At 40.4% G+C, this 18,811-nt stretch overlaps 1 protein-coding gene across 4 annotated transcripts in view; it reads right to left on the bottom strand.

Annotated features, from left to right (window-relative positions):
* The window catches only part of FGF14 (fibroblast growth factor 14), a 628,696-nt gene that overhangs the window by 175,415 nt on the left and 434,470 nt on the right, over positions 1–18,811 (bottom strand). Inside the window, exon 1 of one of the 4 annotated variants that reach the window (XM_086708513.1) lies at positions 2,064–2,302. The exons of the other annotated variants lie outside the window; for them this stretch is intronic. Within the exon in view, the coding sequence (XP_086564639.1) occupies positions 2,064–2,256 (193 nt within the window). The 5' untranslated portion in view covers positions 2,257–2,302. Of the gene's footprint in view, positions 1–2,063; positions 2,303–18,811 lie in introns of those variants that run through there. 4 annotated transcript variants of the gene reach the window in all.

The raw sequence follows: 18,811 nt of genomic DNA, 5'->3' as shown, positions 1-18,811 counted from the left end.
AAATAAGAGAGCAAAAGTGACCTCAAATATGTTTTTCTTACAGATCATTGATGCACGCATATCATTTTGAATCATGAATACCAAGAGAGCAGTCAGGGTTGAAATGGTATAACAGACCATTAGGAAACTCAGATATCTTCCCATACCTGGAAAAAAAGTATATCCCCATCTTATAATACAGAAGCGTAAAGCACACCCTCCTTCATACTATGACAAAACATGTATTGTCCATATTTATAAAATTATCTGCTGGTTGTGTATTTAAAGAAGACACAGTAAGTTTTAATCATTGTTTATATCAGAGTAATCTTATTTAGAAGAGAATAGGTTTATTTACTTCAAGTAGATGGCATATTTGGAGCTCTACCTGGTGAAAACTGTGTTCTAAAACATAATCTGATTTAAAAAGGGGGGCAAAGCAAACACTCTAAGTCATGATAATGTGACCCTTCATGGATCAACAATGTTTAGAACAACTGAGTTGCTCTTATAATACAAAGGTTTGCTGGATAAGGCTCTAGGCTAAAGTGGAAAATTAAAACCCATTTTTCTTAATAGCTTTTACACTCATTTGAAAATATTGTCCCCAAATACTTCATTAAGTCATATTATATTTATGCAATTAGGTATTATATCTGTATAATTTTATCTCCCTTAGAACTGCCATTCTAATTTTCCTCCAATGTTTGCCTTTTAAGTTTGATTCTAAGAGCAAATAATCTCCAATTTCCAATGTCATGATAAGCTCTTGTCCTTTAAAAGCATATAGCTATGGCCTTAAAAAAAAAAAAAAAAAGAAAAACAAACAAGCATTAAAACTTTTGGTCATAAATTTGCAAATGTGTAGAACACACACACTCACATGGATACACATGTAAAACATATGCTTCTGTCCCCTGTGTTTGGAACAACAGGGTATTTAAAACAAATACAGCTGGGCACCAAGAATATAACGTGCTGGGCAAACATATACTCCTATTAATGTAAATATATTCTTCGATGTTTCCTGCCAAGCCCCCTTAGTTATGAAAAGCAAGCAAGCCCCATTTCTCCCACAGAACACCCCACATAGTCTCAAAACAATCGCCCTTAGCAACTGGATGTGGAAGCAAGCAGAGATGAACAAAAGCCGCGGGGCTCCGGCTCCTAAGTTGCCTTCTCAGACCCTGACATTTTACAGCAGCAAAAGCAGGTCATGCTGGGCACTAGTTGTTTCTCGGAAAAAAAAAAAAAAAAAAAAAAAAAAGATGTATAGTAAGGCAACTATTCTAGTCATCTGCATGTAGTAACTGCTTGTTTTGCCTCATGTAATTCGTGAGTCCTTGAACTTAAACTGAAACATGTTAGGGATGTGTGTACCTCGCCAACCCCCCTCCCCAATTCGGGCTCATTCTTCCTCACGCTGCGCCCCTCTCCGCATCCCAAGATGTGACCTCAGGCTTCAGCGCGCTCAGTGCTGCCCGCTTAGCAGCGTTTGGGTAAATCTCAATTGAACCAGCCCTTAGTTCACACACACCCTCTACTCACTTCTCAGATACCGGCCCCTGCGGAGGGCGTGGTGGAGATCGCCACATTTCGCCAAGGTCTGGGACCCTAGGATGTTTCCAGGAGAGCTGGGAGGCCAAGTGAGGCCAGACACACAAATTCATGACCCCTCGGATCAGACTGGAAGCAGCCAGCGAGACCCCGAGGTGCTGCGGGGATCTTTCCCTAGCATTCTAGACTCAGACGCTATATCCCCGGGGGAAGCCAAGACCCCCCAGAGTAGAAAGATTTTCCCTGGAAGCCAGCCCACATGAGACTCGGGGAGCAAGAGGCAGCCGGCGAAGAGCGGGCCAACTTGCCGGCTCCTGGCGGGGTTTTCAGTGGCTACAGGTTGCCTGAGAGCAGGTTCCCAGCTCCCTCGGCCAGGCGGAAGGCGCTCGGAGCGCTCGGAAGGGGACTTAGGGGGTGTGGGGCACTGAGAGACGGAGGGAGGTAAGGGGGAGCCCGAAGAGGCACCGGGCAGGTGGGGAGATGGGAGAGATCCGGGGGCGCACCTCCCAACAGTGACCCACACAGACCTTGGCGCCGCAACCTGCGCTTCTTGAGGCCGAAGATGCGCACTTTGGAGAAGATATCCACCAGGTTGCCGTTGCAGAGCCCGCGGTTCTTGCTGGGGCTGCTCCGCCTCCTGCTGGCAGACGGCCGGTCCCAGTGCTGCTCCCGCGCCTGCCGCTTCTGGCGGATCAAGCCGCTGGCGATGGCCGCGGCCATGGTGGCCCCGGGAATGGGTCTGGGGAGGGAGGGGACCGAGGGAAGGGGAGCTGGGGACACGGGAGAGGGAAAGGGCGGCGCAGACGGCGGCTCGCCCTGGACGAGGCGGGGGGAAGAGGCCCGAGGGGCTGGGGAGAGGGGTAGGGGCGCTCAGTCCCGACTCGGACCCATCGCCCTCTCCGCGGAGCGCCGGGCCGGGCGCGCAGGTGCTCCCGGGACGCGGCGGGGCGAGCCCCGGGAGCCGAGGTCGTGTCGGCCGCCTCCCGGCCGCGTCGGAGCCGGGAGTGGGGCCGGGGCTGCGGGCACCGCCTCTCACCGCGCGCCGCCGGAGCCCTCTCGGGGGCCGCCACTGCCACTCGCACTGCCTTCTTGCCTCGCCCCCCTCCCGGGCTGGAGGTAGAGCCCGCTGCCTTCTTCCAGGGCACGGGATGGAGGGCAGGTCCCGGCCGGGTCTCGGCGCGTGCGTCCGTCTAGGGCAGGCTAGGCAGGACTCAGCGCCGGGCTTGCGCTGCCCCCCGGCCGGTGCCGCCGGTGCCGCCGCCGCCGCCCGCTCTCGGGTTCTGCCGGTGATTGTCAAGTGCTTTGGAAATCAGCATCTGGGGAGAGCAATCTTCTCCCCGGAGATCTCTAATCAAAGCGCTTCGTTCCCACCCCACTACACCTCCCTCCCGTTCCCCTCCTATGTCTTTCTTCAGAAAGAAAAAAAAAAAATATATATATATATAGTAATGATTTAAAATAATAATAATAATAATAATAATAATAATAATAGAAAGCTAAAATGGATTCCAGGGGGGTGGGGTGCTAAGAGGCTGAGCCAGAGCAGGTGGGGTTGAAGGAATATCGGTGCGCTTTTTCTTAGATGAAACTCGCAGGTTTCCGAGGCTTCCGCGGCTTGGCCAGGGCTTCTGAATCTTAACGTGTCTCCTGGTCCCCAGAAACTCTGGGCTGCGGTTGGAGGGCGAGGTGGTTTCCGCCCTCCCTGCTAATCCCTTCAGCGCCGAAACCCCTCCACCCCAGGAAGGAGGAGGAGGAAGCAGGGAGGAGAGTGTGTCCCGAGGAGGGAGGCGCCTCCACTCCTTATTCAGTCTACCCAAACTTGCTGGACTCTCCCTCTTGCTGTCATTTTGAGACCATAACACCGAGCAAAAAGGAGGGGGGTGGGGAAGGTGAGAAGCTATGCTAAGGTTGTACGTATGGAAAGACCCCTTTCCCAAATTTGCTCTCTAGCACTCAGAGATGCCAGCCGCTGTAGCTGCTACAAAGCAGCAGCTGGAGAGGATAATTGCCCGATAGCACACTGAAGAAGTCACCGCAGAAATATTAAGGGTGGGGGACGGTGTCACAGTATTCCAGGGACAACAAAAAGCAGCCAGACTGAGGAACACTCCAATTTGAGCTGTTGTCTTTGGCGTCCCCGGGTAGAGAAGCTCTGTCAGGGAGGGAAGCCATATGAACTGTGTCTGAAATTCAAATACAACAGCTGCTGCCTCCTCCCCTTGACTTCCTGTCTGTGTCCTGGCAGTGTTCTGTCTTGGATAACTGAAAATATAAAGGTCCAAGAGGAAGGGAGCAAGTGGAGGGCACCCTAGGAAGGAAGGTTGAGAGAGAAACACTTCATGCTTGGATGAATACAGATCTGTGGTTTCTAGGATACACTCGGAGTGACAGAGCCAAGTGTAGAATTTGCTCCTGTGGTTTAGTACCTTTTCCTCTTCCCTTTAAGCTGTTTGGCTTTGTCATTACAGGAAGGTAAAGAAAAGAAATGCAAAAACTAGACTTCTCACAATCCAGTGTTAGGAAGGATGGAAGAAAGAAGATTCATCTGGTAATCAAGAGACTTTTAACAATCACTTCGGTGGTGACTGTTTAGAGCTGGAGAGAGGAGAGGCACACTCTGGAAGCAGTCCTAGGAACAGTTCTGGACCAACACACACGTTCTCTTTGTCTCAGGAATAGGCAGTTAAGTCCCACAAAGACTTGCAACCAGGCAAGTGGGAGAAGCTCATCCAAGGGTTGATTACAGACTAGACACCTTCTGCTCTATAGAACTTATCCACAGCCTCTCCATGTAAGCAATTAGTTCTCATCTGTTACTCATTGCATTTACTCCACATTAACTAGTAAATTTCTTTGGTGGGAGAAAATTTAAACGAAGTGTGTAGATTTGGGTCCAATGCAATTATCATTGGCTTTAGGATGATGTATATTACATTTAACATTTAAGAACATACTCTGTAAGCTCATTTTCAAAACCTTGCTGTGTTATATCTACAAAACAACCACAATTATTAAAAGGAATATGCAGAAGTAATTTTGCCAGAAATTTGTAAACCGTAATAACCCATGAGATAGTAAAAGTAAAGAGGTGTTTTAACTATTTTGCTCTGTCTCTACCACTTTGTTTTCTGTTTTAGTGTCTGCGTTCTTATATTTTCACTAAGTGTGTATTTATGTTGTTTTGCCACGTTCCTGCTAAAAAAGGAAGGGTCATTCTGCAAAGAATGGCTATTTAAGTGTGTCTTTTTAAAAATTCACTGAAATAAATATCAATGAACATAAAGAGTAGGTACTCCTGCCTTACATTATTGAAGAAAGGTCATTTGGACATTTCAGACTTTATAGATTGGAATTTCCAAATGACTTTACAATTAAAATAAACATATTTATCTAAAGCAAGTGGTGAGTTTTTCAAAGAAGCAAAACGTTAAGTACAGTGACCTCTTACATCTAGTACAACATAATCTAGTTTGCCTTGAAAGGTTTTTTTACCCTATGACATATGTGTCTGCTATATTAATTTGGACAGATTAAGATTAAGCTTCTTCTTATTATATCTGTGTTAATGATTTCCTTTCCAGGCATTTTCTTATAATGCAGTCTTTTCCCCAGCTCTTTGGATTGGGTAATTAATTGGGAGGTCGGTTTTTTGGCTCCTTCAGACCCCTCCTTTCACTGTTCAGTACCCTCCGGATAAGGCTGCGATTCAGCACCGCGGACAGAGATCCTGACCCGGCCCTGGGGTAGCTCTCTTAGCAAAAGCAAGTTCCCCTGAGTGAGGAGCGCTGGCTGGCTAGGAGAGTCTCTGATACTCTCCTCTCTTAAAAGCAGCTTTCCACCTTTTTTTTTTTTTTTTTTTTCAAGGTGGAAAGGAAATTAATCCTCACAGCTTCCACTAACATTAATAACACTCCTCGTAGCATCAAGCCTTTCAGCTCTTTGATAACGAGAAATACTCTTTCTTTCATGATGCTTTCCGCCCTGACACAGCGTGGGGGACCGCAGGGTTCTCAGACTCAGGGCGTCTATGCAGACTGTGAATTTCACAAGCCTTTGTGTGTGTGTGTGTGTGGTTTCCTGTTTTAAGGGAGCTTGGGGTGGAGGCAACATTGGGATAATCAAGGTCCTTTAGCTTCATCCCTGTGTTTTTCTTTTACCTCCCCAAAACGCTGTTTAGTTGTTTACAGATCAAGGAAGTAAGGGAAAGAAAACGCAAGAGAGCCATCTGCTGTTTTAAGCTGTGATAAAAGTGTGTGCAAAGCTAGGGTGAAAACCCTTTCTGGGAGGGTGAATACAAATTCATATCTTGCTCTAATTCAGGAAGTGATTTCTCATTCATGAGAACCACCCTTCCCCCCCCCCGAGTTATTAATTTCACCTTTGACTTTGTAAAAACAAACAAAAGTACCTTCTAGGTAGAGTGGCTTCTGACCAGGCTGTCAGTAGTCTAAAGTCTGATTTCACAGTCTTGGTTCATTTCCTAACTCTGCTACTTCCCGGCTGTATAATGACCTCTAGCATGTTGCCTCAGTCTGTCTCAGCCTCAGTTTCGTCATCTCGAAAATTGAAATGATAATAGAATCTCCTTTTAAACTCTTGTGAGATCAAAGTTAGTAAATGAATGTAAAGATCCTAGTACAGTGTCTGACACTGTTAAGGTGCTCAAAAATGATAGCTCTTTTTATCATTATTATTTTCCAGATCACTCATTCCTATCTTGTAAATTATTTTCCAATTTCCATGCTTTTTTCAATATAAAATTATATGTATTTTCGATTGTATTTCTTCATGTCCTAAATGGGTTCATAATAAGATTTAACGTATTCAGTGTATATATATATATATATATATATATATATATATATACACTGTATATATATATATATATATATATACACACTGTATATATATATATATATATATATACACACTGTATATATATATATATATATATATATATATATATATATATATATATATAAGTTTTGGAGAGAGAAGTGTGAGTTCAAATCTTAGTGTGTAATTGACTAAATTTGTGAGCTTGGCCCTATAAAGCCATTTCCCCACCCAATGAATACTGATAATAAAATCATTTCCCGTCCTCATAGAGATTAATGTGTGGCTATGAGAACACAATTCCAAAGCTGTAAAGAATTATGAAGCAGTCATTCATGAGAAGGTAATTATTCAAATATCTTCCCTGTGATTGGAGGTCTCCTGAAGATCTCATGCTCCCTTTGACCTCTCTACATTGCATACATTGTTCCCTCTACCTAGAATATAATATGAAACAGTTGCTAAAATCACAGTTGGAATAAGGCAATCATAGGCTTGACTGTGTGTCCTTGAGCAACTCATTTAAGCCTCTCTAAGTGTCACTTCCCTCTTCTGTCATAATAACACAATAAGGTTATTATGAGAATTCAATGGCAACATTATGTAAGACACTTAGAGTGTGCCTGTCACACAGGAAAGTCAACATATAGTAGCTATTGGTAATAACTCTTCATCACTCCCTTCTTCACTTTTTCCATCTTTAATAAGAGGTCTCACAGGCATCTCATGCTTAATGAGGCCAAGATTAAACTCTTAGTCTTCCTTCTCAAACGTGTTCTTCTCCAATCTTCCCCATCTGTGGAATGACAACTCCATTCTTCTTGTTCCACAAGTCAAAAATGTTGGCATCATACCAATATAATTTCTTTCTTTCATATGCCATATGTAATTGCTCAGAAAAATCTACTCAGTCTATTTTCAAAATACATTCAAAATATCGTCACTTCTCCTTTCCTACCACTGTCTCCACTACTACCTACCACCATCATCTTTTGGATTATTATAAAAGCAACCTAACTGGTCTCCTAGGATCCACTTTTGCTCTTCTTTGATATGCCCTTAACACTGTGGCCAAAGTGTTGAAAATATAAGTAAGATTTTATCACATCGTTGTTCAAAATCTTACACCTCAACAGAAACCAAAGACCTCATGGTGCCTACAATATCCCATATGATTTGTTTCCACATCTGCCTTCACTTGTTCTCTGACATAATTTCTTCTTCACTTTCTTCATTCACCAGTTCCTGTTCCTCACACCACCTGGCATGCTCCTATCCTATAGCAGGACTTTTATACTTTTTCTTCCATCTGACTTTTTCAACCCCCTCAATTCTTTGCTCACATAGTATCTTTTCACATGAACTCTTCTCTTACAAATCTATGTAAAATAACACAGTCCATCTCTTCCTTTCTCCGAGTTATGGCCTACACAGCATTTATACCTTTTTAAAATTCTATATATTTCCTTGTTAATTTGGACTGTCTTGCTACTTTGAAATATATGAGGGAATATATTTTGTTTCTTTTGTCTACTGTCACATTATCTAGCGCTTAAGATGGTACCAGAGTAGGCACTCAGTAAATATTTGTTTATTGAAAGAATTAAGGAGTTGGATACATAGATAGGTATTACCAAATAAGAGGAATAGGAATCATGCTTATCCTAGGCTGTCAGGGATGAATTACTCTGCAGTACTTGATCTCTTTAAGCACCAAGGTATCTAAAATTCTATCTGGATTACACATAATCTCAACACCATAAAAAGGATACACAGTGAGTACTTTAGCTTTTGCTTGATGACTTAGACTCAATCTATGATGACATGTAGTTTGAATTCTGAATTCTAACAGGGATACCCTTGTGCTTTACTGAAAGATTTGAGACTGATTCTACTTGAACTGGAGAGAACTGTTCTAGTGATCTTTTTTTAAATCCAGTATTATTAACATAGAGTGTTATCTTTCAGGTGTACAATATAGTGATTTAACAATTCTGTAAATCACAGTAAGTATACTCTTCATCCCCTTCATCGATTTCACTTATCCTTCCACCCACCTCCTTTCTGACAGTCACCATTTTGTTCCCTATGTTTAAGAGTCTGTTTTTTTTTGTGTGTCTTTCTTTTTTCTTTGTTTTTTTTTTCTTAAATTCCACATATGAGTGAAATCATATGGCATTTGTCTTTCTCTGACTGACTTATTTCAGTTGGCATATTACCCTCTAGATCCAGCTATGTTACCCCAAATGACAAACACACTAATTTGAAAAAATACATGCACTCCTGTTTTTATTTCAGCATTATTTACAATAGCTAATATATGGAAGCAACCCAAGTGCCCATCCAGAGAGGAATAGATAAAGAAGATGTGGTATATATACACAATGGAATATTACTCAGCCATAAATAAGAATGTGCTACTGATCTTTGTGACTCATCCTCCCATACCCAATTTTCTTCCTCACTTTCACATTGCCAGTTGACAATATGCACCTTTTCAAACTTGACACATGTAATCCATTGTAAATTAGAAACATTTATGGATGTATTTATCAGAAGTATCTGTAAATATAAAAGTAAATGAATTTTAATGGAGGAAAGTATATAAACAAGAAAATAAACAAGAAATTAGTCTTATTAATATTAATTTCATTAGCAATGGTGCTTTTTCCTCCTGACTTCCGAGTTTTTGCTAAGCTCTAGGTGACTTTGTTGCATAGGCTGCTTATGTTCCAATGGTTTACTTAAAAAACGGTAATTTTTGAGTTTGTTTCAACTTTAAATAAACAGAAAAGGCCAAAGAATATATTTTGTGACCTTGATATCTATATTAGATGCTATTTTTCACGAAGTAAAATTTTTGTTAATTAAGATTGAATACCTACCCACTAATTAAAGTTCAAATTCAAAATCATATTTTTTTCTGTGACAGTATTATTGACTTTTATTTTAGATTCAAAGAATAATCTAAGTGGTTATTAAAGTATCTTAAATTAATTTTCAAGAAATAACTGATTGCATTAATGTTAGAACAATCTTACTGATGCATTTTGCTGGATACATTTATTTCTAGTAAGCAACAGATTTTCATCTTCTAAAAAAACCTGGAAGGAATTTTATTGTCACTTAATATTTTGATTCAATAAAGAAAAAGTGAAAACTATTGGTACCAAAAACTTGTGAACATTCTTTCCTATAGAAGCAATACCAGATTGATACTAGCAGATGGTTTAACTTTACAAATCTAGCGTATTTTTTTAAATCTGACTAATACATTGGAAAAATGTTCTCAGTGGTTTCCAGCCTTCTATATTAAATTAAACCCAAAATGTGCATAGCATTCATTTCAGAGTTGTGAATATGGACATATCTTTCCTTACTCTAAATAAGTAGTGGGAGATGATAATAACACTAATTTTAGTAATATATCGGTTAATTAGTTTTTTTTTTTTTTAATTTTTTATTTTTGGGACAGAGAGAGACAGAGCATGAACAGGGGAGGGGCAGAGAGAGAGGGAGACACAGAATTGGAAACAGGCTCCAGGCTCTGAGCCATCAGCCCAGAGCCCGACGCGGGGCTGGAACTCACGGACCGCGAGATCGTGACCTGGCTGAAGTCGGACGCTTAACCGACTGTGCCACCCAGGCGCCCCAATTAGTTTTTTTAAAAGACAAATATCTTAAAAGAAAAAAATATGTCCAAAAAATTGAGAAATAAACATGAATTTATAATCTCAGTGCAAAGATTCTGTGTGCACATATATATAATCTTACCTATAGTTGACATGGTAAACAATATCTGTGCAATGATTCTTAGAATGGCCACTTTGACAGCAATTAATTGCTCTAGACTGATTTTGTTCTTTGTATTTAGTATATACAGGCTAAACACATACATAAGCATGTGTGTCTGCACACACATGTATACATGTACACACACATGCACACAAGCATGTGTTCAAAAACACATAACTCGATTCCTCACTCTGGCAAAAAGAATTATGAAGCAATTATTTTCCAAAGGAAAATGACTTGCAAACTCTAAGAATCAACTTCAAGACTCTTAGAAAACTAGTTTCATTACCATGTTAAGAGTGGGCAATATCTCTCTAAATTTACTTTTGAATTATTTTCGATAATGGTTGAGTGGAAATTAAGGATATATTTATAGATTTTAGTCATAATCCTTTAAATGTAAATTAAGACTACATCTCTCTCAATTCTTAAAACACCGAAATAATATTTGCAGTATAGTCTGTGAAGAGCTTTACCATGTATTGAAGTAGGTATCCTGATCTCCATTTAGTAGAAGAGGAAGGTAAGCCCCTGACGTGTTAAATGAGTCCTGTGTTTACGCTGGTAGGAAGTGGAGGAGTCAGATCTTAAGCTCCTGCTTTTCCTACCACACTATGTCCACCCAGCACTCAGCTATTGACAGCGTAGGTCTCTGTCACAGCACCAAGTCTAGTAATGGGGACTCATATGGGATCTGAGGACTTTCAGCAGTTTCATGCATGGATTTTGTATTATCTGTGATTCCCCTGAATTTATACTAAAAGGAAAATGATGGTATGCAAGTGGACTTTATGCCGACTGGCTCACAGTGTTCATCCAATTCTTTTTTAAAAATATTTTTAATGTTTATTTATTTTTGAGAGAAAGAGAGGGGGGCGGGTAGGGGCAGAGATAGAGGGAGACACAGAATCTGAAGCAGGCTCCAGGCTCTGAGCTGTCAGCACAGAACCCGATGCAGGGCTCGAATCCACGAATGGCGAGATCATGACCTGAGCTGAAGTTGGACACTTAACCGACTGAGCCACCCAGGAGCCCCAGTGTTCATCCAGTTCTTAAGGAGACCTCGTCGAAAGCAAGAATAAGAACCACAAGTGTAGAAGGAGGCAATAATAATAGTAATAATAATATAACAGAATGGGCACATAATACCCATTAATAGGTTTTCTGACTATAAAAGTTATACATGCTCATTGAGAAATAATTGCAACATAAAAACAAATGATAAATAAAAACCAACTCTGATCCCAACATGAAAACTTTTAAGTGTATTTTTTTCTGTTTGTTTTTTTTTTTAAATCATTACATGAAAATGTGCTACCCTATTTTTGGCACAGTTTAGTGACTGAGAAGACATAATTGAGTAAAAGCCAGTGTATCAAAGCATACATTTTAACTTTTAAAAAAAATGTTTTTATTTTATTTTTGAGAGAGAGAGAGACAGAGCACAAGCAGGGGAGGGGCAGAGAGAGAGGAAGACACAGAATTCGAATAAGGCTCCAGGCTCTGAGCTTTCAGCACAGAGCCTGAAGGGGCGCAAACATGAACTGTGAGATCATGACCTGAGCTGAAGTCGGCCACTTAATCGACTGATCCACCCAGGCGCCCCTCAAAGCATACACTTTAATCATATGACCTGGAAGTCCATCAGAAACTACCATACTCTAAACACCGGCAAAAACCTCTTACAACTCAGAAATCACTTTCTTCTAAGTTTTGCTGTACATGTTCTGAACTCTGGGACCAGTTCTCATCTTAGTGTTCAGAGTTTTAGAAAGTCTAGCTAAATATCTTAAGCCTTAGGTTTCTGGAAAAGTTTACATGAATCCTCTTCTGATCTTATAATCTACCTCCTAAGATGACACATGTGAAAATAATTTCCAAAGTACAATGCACCTACAAAATGTTATAAATCGATGCCATATTCTTGAGCCTCATCCTATTTAGTATGTAAGAACTAAAAATTTAGATCCTTAAATTATTCCCTTGAATCTTCCTCAATAACCTATACGTTTCCTATTGTTTCCGTAACAAATTACCATAAAGTCAGTTACTCAAAACAACACACATTTATTCTCTCCCAGTTCTAGAGTTAGGAAGTCTTTAATCAGTCTCATTGGGTTTAAGATGTCTACAGAACTGGTTCCTTATGGAAGCTCTGAGAAAAGAGTCTGACTGCTGGCTTTTTTTTGTTTTGTTTTGTTTTCTAGAGGTGAACTTCATTCCACTGTTCACAGTCCTTCCTTGTTTCTGCTGTCACATCTCCTACTATTGATTCTGATCCCCCTGCCTCCCTCTCACGAAGATGACGTTAGGCCCACCCAGGTGATTTGGGATAATCTGTCTCAAAATCTTTAGTTTAACAACATTGCAAAGTCCCTTTTACTATATAAATTAGCATAACCACCAGTTACATAAATTAGGACTTAGACACATTTGGGGGCTATTATTCAGTCTACCAAACCTACCCTGTATCTAAAGCACATGGAAATAGAGCCCTGCCTACCACTTGACAATCACCCACCCAGCCCCAGTACCACAGACAGGATAACTGCTCCAGAATGACAGATTTTAAATTACAGTCCTGTAAAGACATATATATATATATACATATATACATATATATATTTCATATATATATATACACATATATATTTCATATATATTCATATATATATTCATATATATATTTCATATATATATGAATATATATATGTATATATATACACTTAATATCAACTGTTTGCTTGATTGAATCTCTGACTACCGTCTGCTTCTGTATCTCAGTTGCTTTATTCCCTGCTCAGGACGATGTCTTGTCATTGGCCACGCCTCTCTGATACCACCTGCTTACCTGAATTTCTTATGACTTTAATTATTGCATCTCTCAGGGAAAAAAAAATGTTGTTGAAACAGAGCCACTGTGCTCCCCCGTGGGTTATGAGGATGCATTTTCTGAGTCCCACATAAATCCATGAAAAATTTAATTTCTTGAGTTTAAATCATGCCTTTCATGAGATTTAGGGCCATGGAATCGAGCTAAATAAAACTAAGGCCAGACATGTGATGCTCTGCAGGATGAGGTTTGGAGCCTAAGGCTATCACCAAATGAAGGAAATAGATTCTGAAAGCCTTTTTTTTCCCTATTCCATTTTCATTTTTATGTGGCTGTAGGGGTAATAGATAATTGCTGTTTCCTTGTAGAAATTTAGACTGGCTCCTTAGGTAAGAATTTGCTTTAACTGTAGATTTGACACTAACTACAAACGAAAGGTATCCTTCAAGTCAAAGATTTTTAAAGGAATCAAATATTTCCCTGAGCTTGATGTGGACAGGGAAAAAGGAATCTCAGAAGAAGAACTCAGGCAGAACACAATGGAGAATTTTGCATAAGCAAAATTTTGGGCCCTGGTCTCTAAATTTCTCTCTGCCTGCTCCTTCATCCCTGTTGCCCTTTCTGTGAGTCTCTCTGAGCTTTGAAACTGGTTTCCAGAGATGAGGTGCACAATGGTTGCAAGAAGTTTTTGGCTGTGAGTCAAAACCAGTAGATACACTGCTTTGCAGGTTTCATATTTTTATGCCTAATTGGCAACACCAAGACATATCAGCAAATTGATCTCTCCCCGATGGGCAGGGATGAACCGTTCAAACAATTATTTTTTCCCTGGATGCAGTCAGCTGGGCTAAGGAGAAGACAGTTCAGGCCACACTCACAGGCCAGTGCTCATCCCTCCATAAAATAGGCTTAGAGATCCTCTCAAGAGATTTTGTTCTAGCAGGAAAAGCCACAGCTTAGTTCGTGCCAGACATCTTGGACTATAGACAGGAGACAGCAATTTAACAATGTTTATACTACAAAATTTCCATTTTAGCCCTTGGTGCCTTACTGAAAGAGTCAGACAGATATTCAAATGCTGCTTTCTGCTTTTTAGGTATGCTTTGGCAGAAATAAACCAGGTATCCTCACTCTCTGACATTTGTTGTAGCTTCTGTTTCATGACTGTAAAGTGCCCCTTGACATGCCCCTTTGAAAGGGGCATTTGACCTTCCCTCAGTGAATTCATGCCCCTGGTCATGGGGATAAAAGGTAGAGAATCTGGTGAAGGGTACTGTGATAGCGTTGTCTGGAGACAGATGGTGGCTACACTTGTGGGCACAGCATAGCATTTAAACTTGTCAAATTACTGTGCTCTGCACTTGAAACTACCATAACACTGTGTGTCAAATATACTTCAATAGGAAAAACAAAAGTTTCTGCCCACCGACTCCAAGCTTCTCAACCTCCAGGGATGATCTCTTGGATCCTTAGCACTCCCAGCCATCCCAATGCAGAGTTCCTGACTTCAGAGCCTCGAACATGCCCACACAACACAGGTACTGGATCAGTGTTAGTCAAAGGGAGGAAGAGAATGAGAAAGGAATAGCCTTGGGTTCTAGGCTTTTGCTCTCATTTCCCCACTCCCACCATCTCATGGCAGGTGACATGGAAACTTTCTAGAAACAATATCTTCTCTAAAGGAAGCTACTCTTACTCTTGGAGCATGAAAAGAAGAATGAGGCATGGAGACGTCCTCAGATCTCTGAATTTTTGCTAATCTCAACAGACATGGAAAATCACTATATGTGCATCAGAATTACATCCTGTTTCTCAGTGCTAATTATTTATGGATTTGAACTAAAATCTTAATTTGTTATGTTATATCCCTCTTTTCCATCTTTAAAAGTTAGAATAAGGAGTAACACTAGAGATGATTGAATTTAATAACCCCATTTTACTAATCAATAAACTCAGGCCAAAGGAAATTAATTAATTTAGTAAGTTAAATAAGAGTTAATTAGGAAGCTAACTGGCCTGGACGCCATAGCTCCTGATGTCTTGTGCAAGGGCCTTTCTTTGCACCCTGCTACTTCTTCCAAGAGCTTGGCTTCACTGGAGAAAAGTACCCACCACACTGTCTCCCTTGCACTTCTGGAACACAACTACCCTCTCTCCGTTCCTGCTAAGAAACAGGACATTATTTTTTTCTGCCTAGATCCTCATGTGATTCTTAAATAACCTGAGTTGTCTATGAATTACAGTTGATCCTTGCACAGCATGGGGGTTATGGCTGTTAACTCCTCACACAGACAAAAATCTGTATTTAACTTTTGACTCTCCCCAAACCTTACTAATAGCCTATTATTGATGGGAAGCCTTACCAATAACACAGTCAATTAACACACACTTTGTATGTCATATGTATTATATACTGTATTCTTATAATAGCATAAGCTGGAGGAAAGAAAATGTTATTAGTAACATCGTAAAGAAGAAATACATTTACAGTTCTGCATTGTATGTATCAAAAAAAAATCTACTTATAGGTGGACACATGTACTTCGAATTCATGTCGTTCAAGGGTCAATGCACTGTTATTTGACATTTGCACATAAGCTCCTGTAGGTCAATATATTCTTAAAAGAGATAATTTTTATAAAAATATATATTTGTTTACACGATCAATCTACATTTGTGCATCCATTCATTAATTCACTCAATTAACAAATCTATTGAGTACTAATTTTCCACCACTATGCTTGACCCTGTATTCTAGATATTAGTAAAAAGTGCATCTACACTCGAGCAGCTCAGAATATAGGGGAAGATGGCTGCATATGTGTGTGAGACCAAGTGTTACAGACGCTGTGTGTAAGGTCTTTGCAAGAAGAGTGGAGAGAAAAGTCAATTCTACCTGTGTGGGCCAGGAAGGGTCTCCTGAAAACAGTAACACTTCAAGCTGAGTTTTAAAATATGGGAGGGGCTCCTAGGTGGTTCAGTGGGTCGAGTGGCTTCAGCTCAGGTCATGATCTCGCAGGTGATGAGTTCAAGCCCTATGTTGGGATCTGTGCTGACAGCTCAGAGCCTGGAGCCTACTTCAGATTCTGTGTCTCCATATCTCTCTGTCTTTCTCTGTCTGTCTCTGTCTCTCTCAATCTCAAAAGTAAACAAACATTAAAATATGGGATGAAGGGGACATAGGGATTCCAGAGAAAAGATGTCAAATGAAGGAAATGTCAAGTTAAGACACCTTAATGTGTGAAGGCAGGTGAAAAAGCTCTGTGCACCCTAACCATCTAGTCTGTGTTGGGAGAGGGGTACAAAGAACCTCAGCTGGTGGCCAAATTGGGAGTCATCCGTCATTTGGAGAAATTTCCACCAGCTGTAGAACCAGCTGAACAAATAAATATTATAGACTGAGTCACAGAGAAATGTTCTTCCATATGGATTTGTAACATGACCCATGAATTTACCTGTGTATTTTCATGTCATCTTGCTATATTCACCCTGTGCTTTCCCCATACTTTCCTGTTAATCTGAGCGGCAGGGTCGTTGGAGTTAAAATGTGCACAACATGGGATATATGTGTGATATGTGTCGCTCAACACATATATAAACACACATAAAAATAGACTGAAATGTTTATCAATGTGTGGTGGGTTAGCACTATTTATTGATTTTTATTCTTTGTACTTCCTCCCCAGCTTTTCACAAGGAGCCTGTGCTACCTTCATAATCATAAAATGTTAACATTTTTTTTTTAATTTTTTTTTTCAACGTTTATTTATTTTTGGGACAGAGAGAGACAGAGCATGAACAGGGGAGGGGCAGAGAGAGAGGGAGACACAGAATCAGAAACAGGCTCCAGGCTCCGAGCCATCAGCCCAGAGCCTGACGCAGGGCTCGAACTCCCGGACCGCGAGATCGTGACCTGGCTGAAGTCGGACGCTTAACCGACTGCGCCACCCAGGCGCCCCAAAGGTTAACATTTTTAACAGAGATGTTTGTTTAGAATAAATAGGAGGACAACACATACATAAAGAAGAAAACCTTTACATTGAGCTGAGGAACTAGCTGTGGACAGCCATCATATGATTAGATTATTCTTCTCAATTTCATACAAACTTATAAATCCTTTCAACATGAAAGCATCTTCTATTTTTGTGGTATCTAAAGCCTTGCATTTAGAATTCTTAAACGTCAACATTCTTCCCTTTCCTTTCCTGCTTTCAAAGATGTAAAATATTATTGTTCCAATAAGATTTTTTGAAACAAATAAAAAACCAAGAAAAACAATAACATATTTTTCCTTGAAAAATCAAGATTGGAATCTGTAAGACAGCCTTCAATATGGCTTTTTAGAATCTGAGTAACATTATTTATGGGTTGAGAGTATTTACAAGGTCTGGTGTCATAAACAGCAAATTTAATTTCCTGTAATAAAGTATTACTCTCTTTAGGGCCACACCTTGGCTCCTTGATAAACAGACCTGATTTTATTTATAGCACACTCATGTCCCCGTATTCCAGTGTTAACATATACTGATAAACACAAATATAATCTCTGTCACTGGGACACTCGGTTCTCATGATGCCTTCTGTATGGTTATACAATCACACAGGTTCTTTTTATTTTACGTAAGAGGGATGTAGTCACTTGCAAACTTTTCTCTGCCAACTTTCCTGGTTAGTTGGTATCAACAGTTTAATTTTATTTTCTTTACAGAAGTAAAATATTCTATACTGTGACAGTCCTTGCACATTCAGTTTAGATTCACGTGCGTGCGCGTGTGCACACACACACACACACACACACACACGTAAATAAATATTGTTAAACACTCTGGGTCTGTCAAGAAAAATAAAAATAACTTCTTCCACATAGAGTTCCAGAGACTGGATTGTTAAATTCATATTTACTCTTCTGCTCAGAATTGCCTAGGAAGAAACCTTATAATCATCTAGTCCTATTTTGTTCTCACAATCCTTTAAAGAGGTCATCTGATTTCCATTTGAACTCTCCAATGACTTAGGATCCAACAGTTCAAGAATCCTCTCCTTTTTCACATGACTTGAATTTTAGAAAGCTCCTCTCAGGATTGAGCCCAAAGCCCGATTTTGTATTGCCCATTGGAATGAAATACGATTCCTTCTTCTACATGACCGTCTTTAAGCATTTTATCACAACACAAACCATCTGTATTTCTGTCCCTCTAGTTTTAGTGCATACATTGAAATAACACTGACCCACCCATGAGAGCTATCGCCAAGGTCACACAAACCTACAGATGTTTTTCTGCTGGTCTCTAGAGTTCAAACAAACCCTTTCACTCTTGCCTTCTCTTCTTCCTTGTGTTTGGCTTCCTAAGTCCTTATACCTCCCCCAACATTGTCTCAGTTTCAAGACTTAACACGCATTTTTTTCTCTAGGCCTTTCAGGGACATTTTAGTTAGTAGTATACAGTCACTTTCCTTGGCACTTCAGAATATACATTTGGATTTTCTCTTTAGTTGCAAACACTGAGACCTCAAAATGAAGCTGCATACATCTTAATTTTCTTAAAAACACTGAACTGGCTGTTCACCTCTCTCCTCCTCCATTATGTTTGAAAGATGAGGGAGATTCTTAGCTTCCCTCAGTCTTGTCTGTTTTGTTCACTGCTCATACAATGTGCCCCCAGAGCCTGGCATCATGCTTGGCTCACAATGACTCAGTGACTGGTTGTTGCATAATTTTGGAACATTTATTTCCTCTGGGTGAGCTGGACAGGGTGCTGATGGCCACAGTAAACCCTCAGGTCAGAGACAAGTGGGGTAAAGACTGCAGTG

The sequence above is a fragment of the Puma concolor genome, chromosome A1 (genome assembly GCF_028749965.1).
Source record: "Puma concolor isolate L17-30 chromosome A1, mPumCon1.1.hap2, whole genome shotgun sequence".
Lineage (NCBI taxonomy): Eukaryota > Metazoa > Chordata > Mammalia > Carnivora > Felidae > Puma > Puma concolor.
This window is presented reverse-complemented; position numbering and strand designations above follow the sequence as displayed.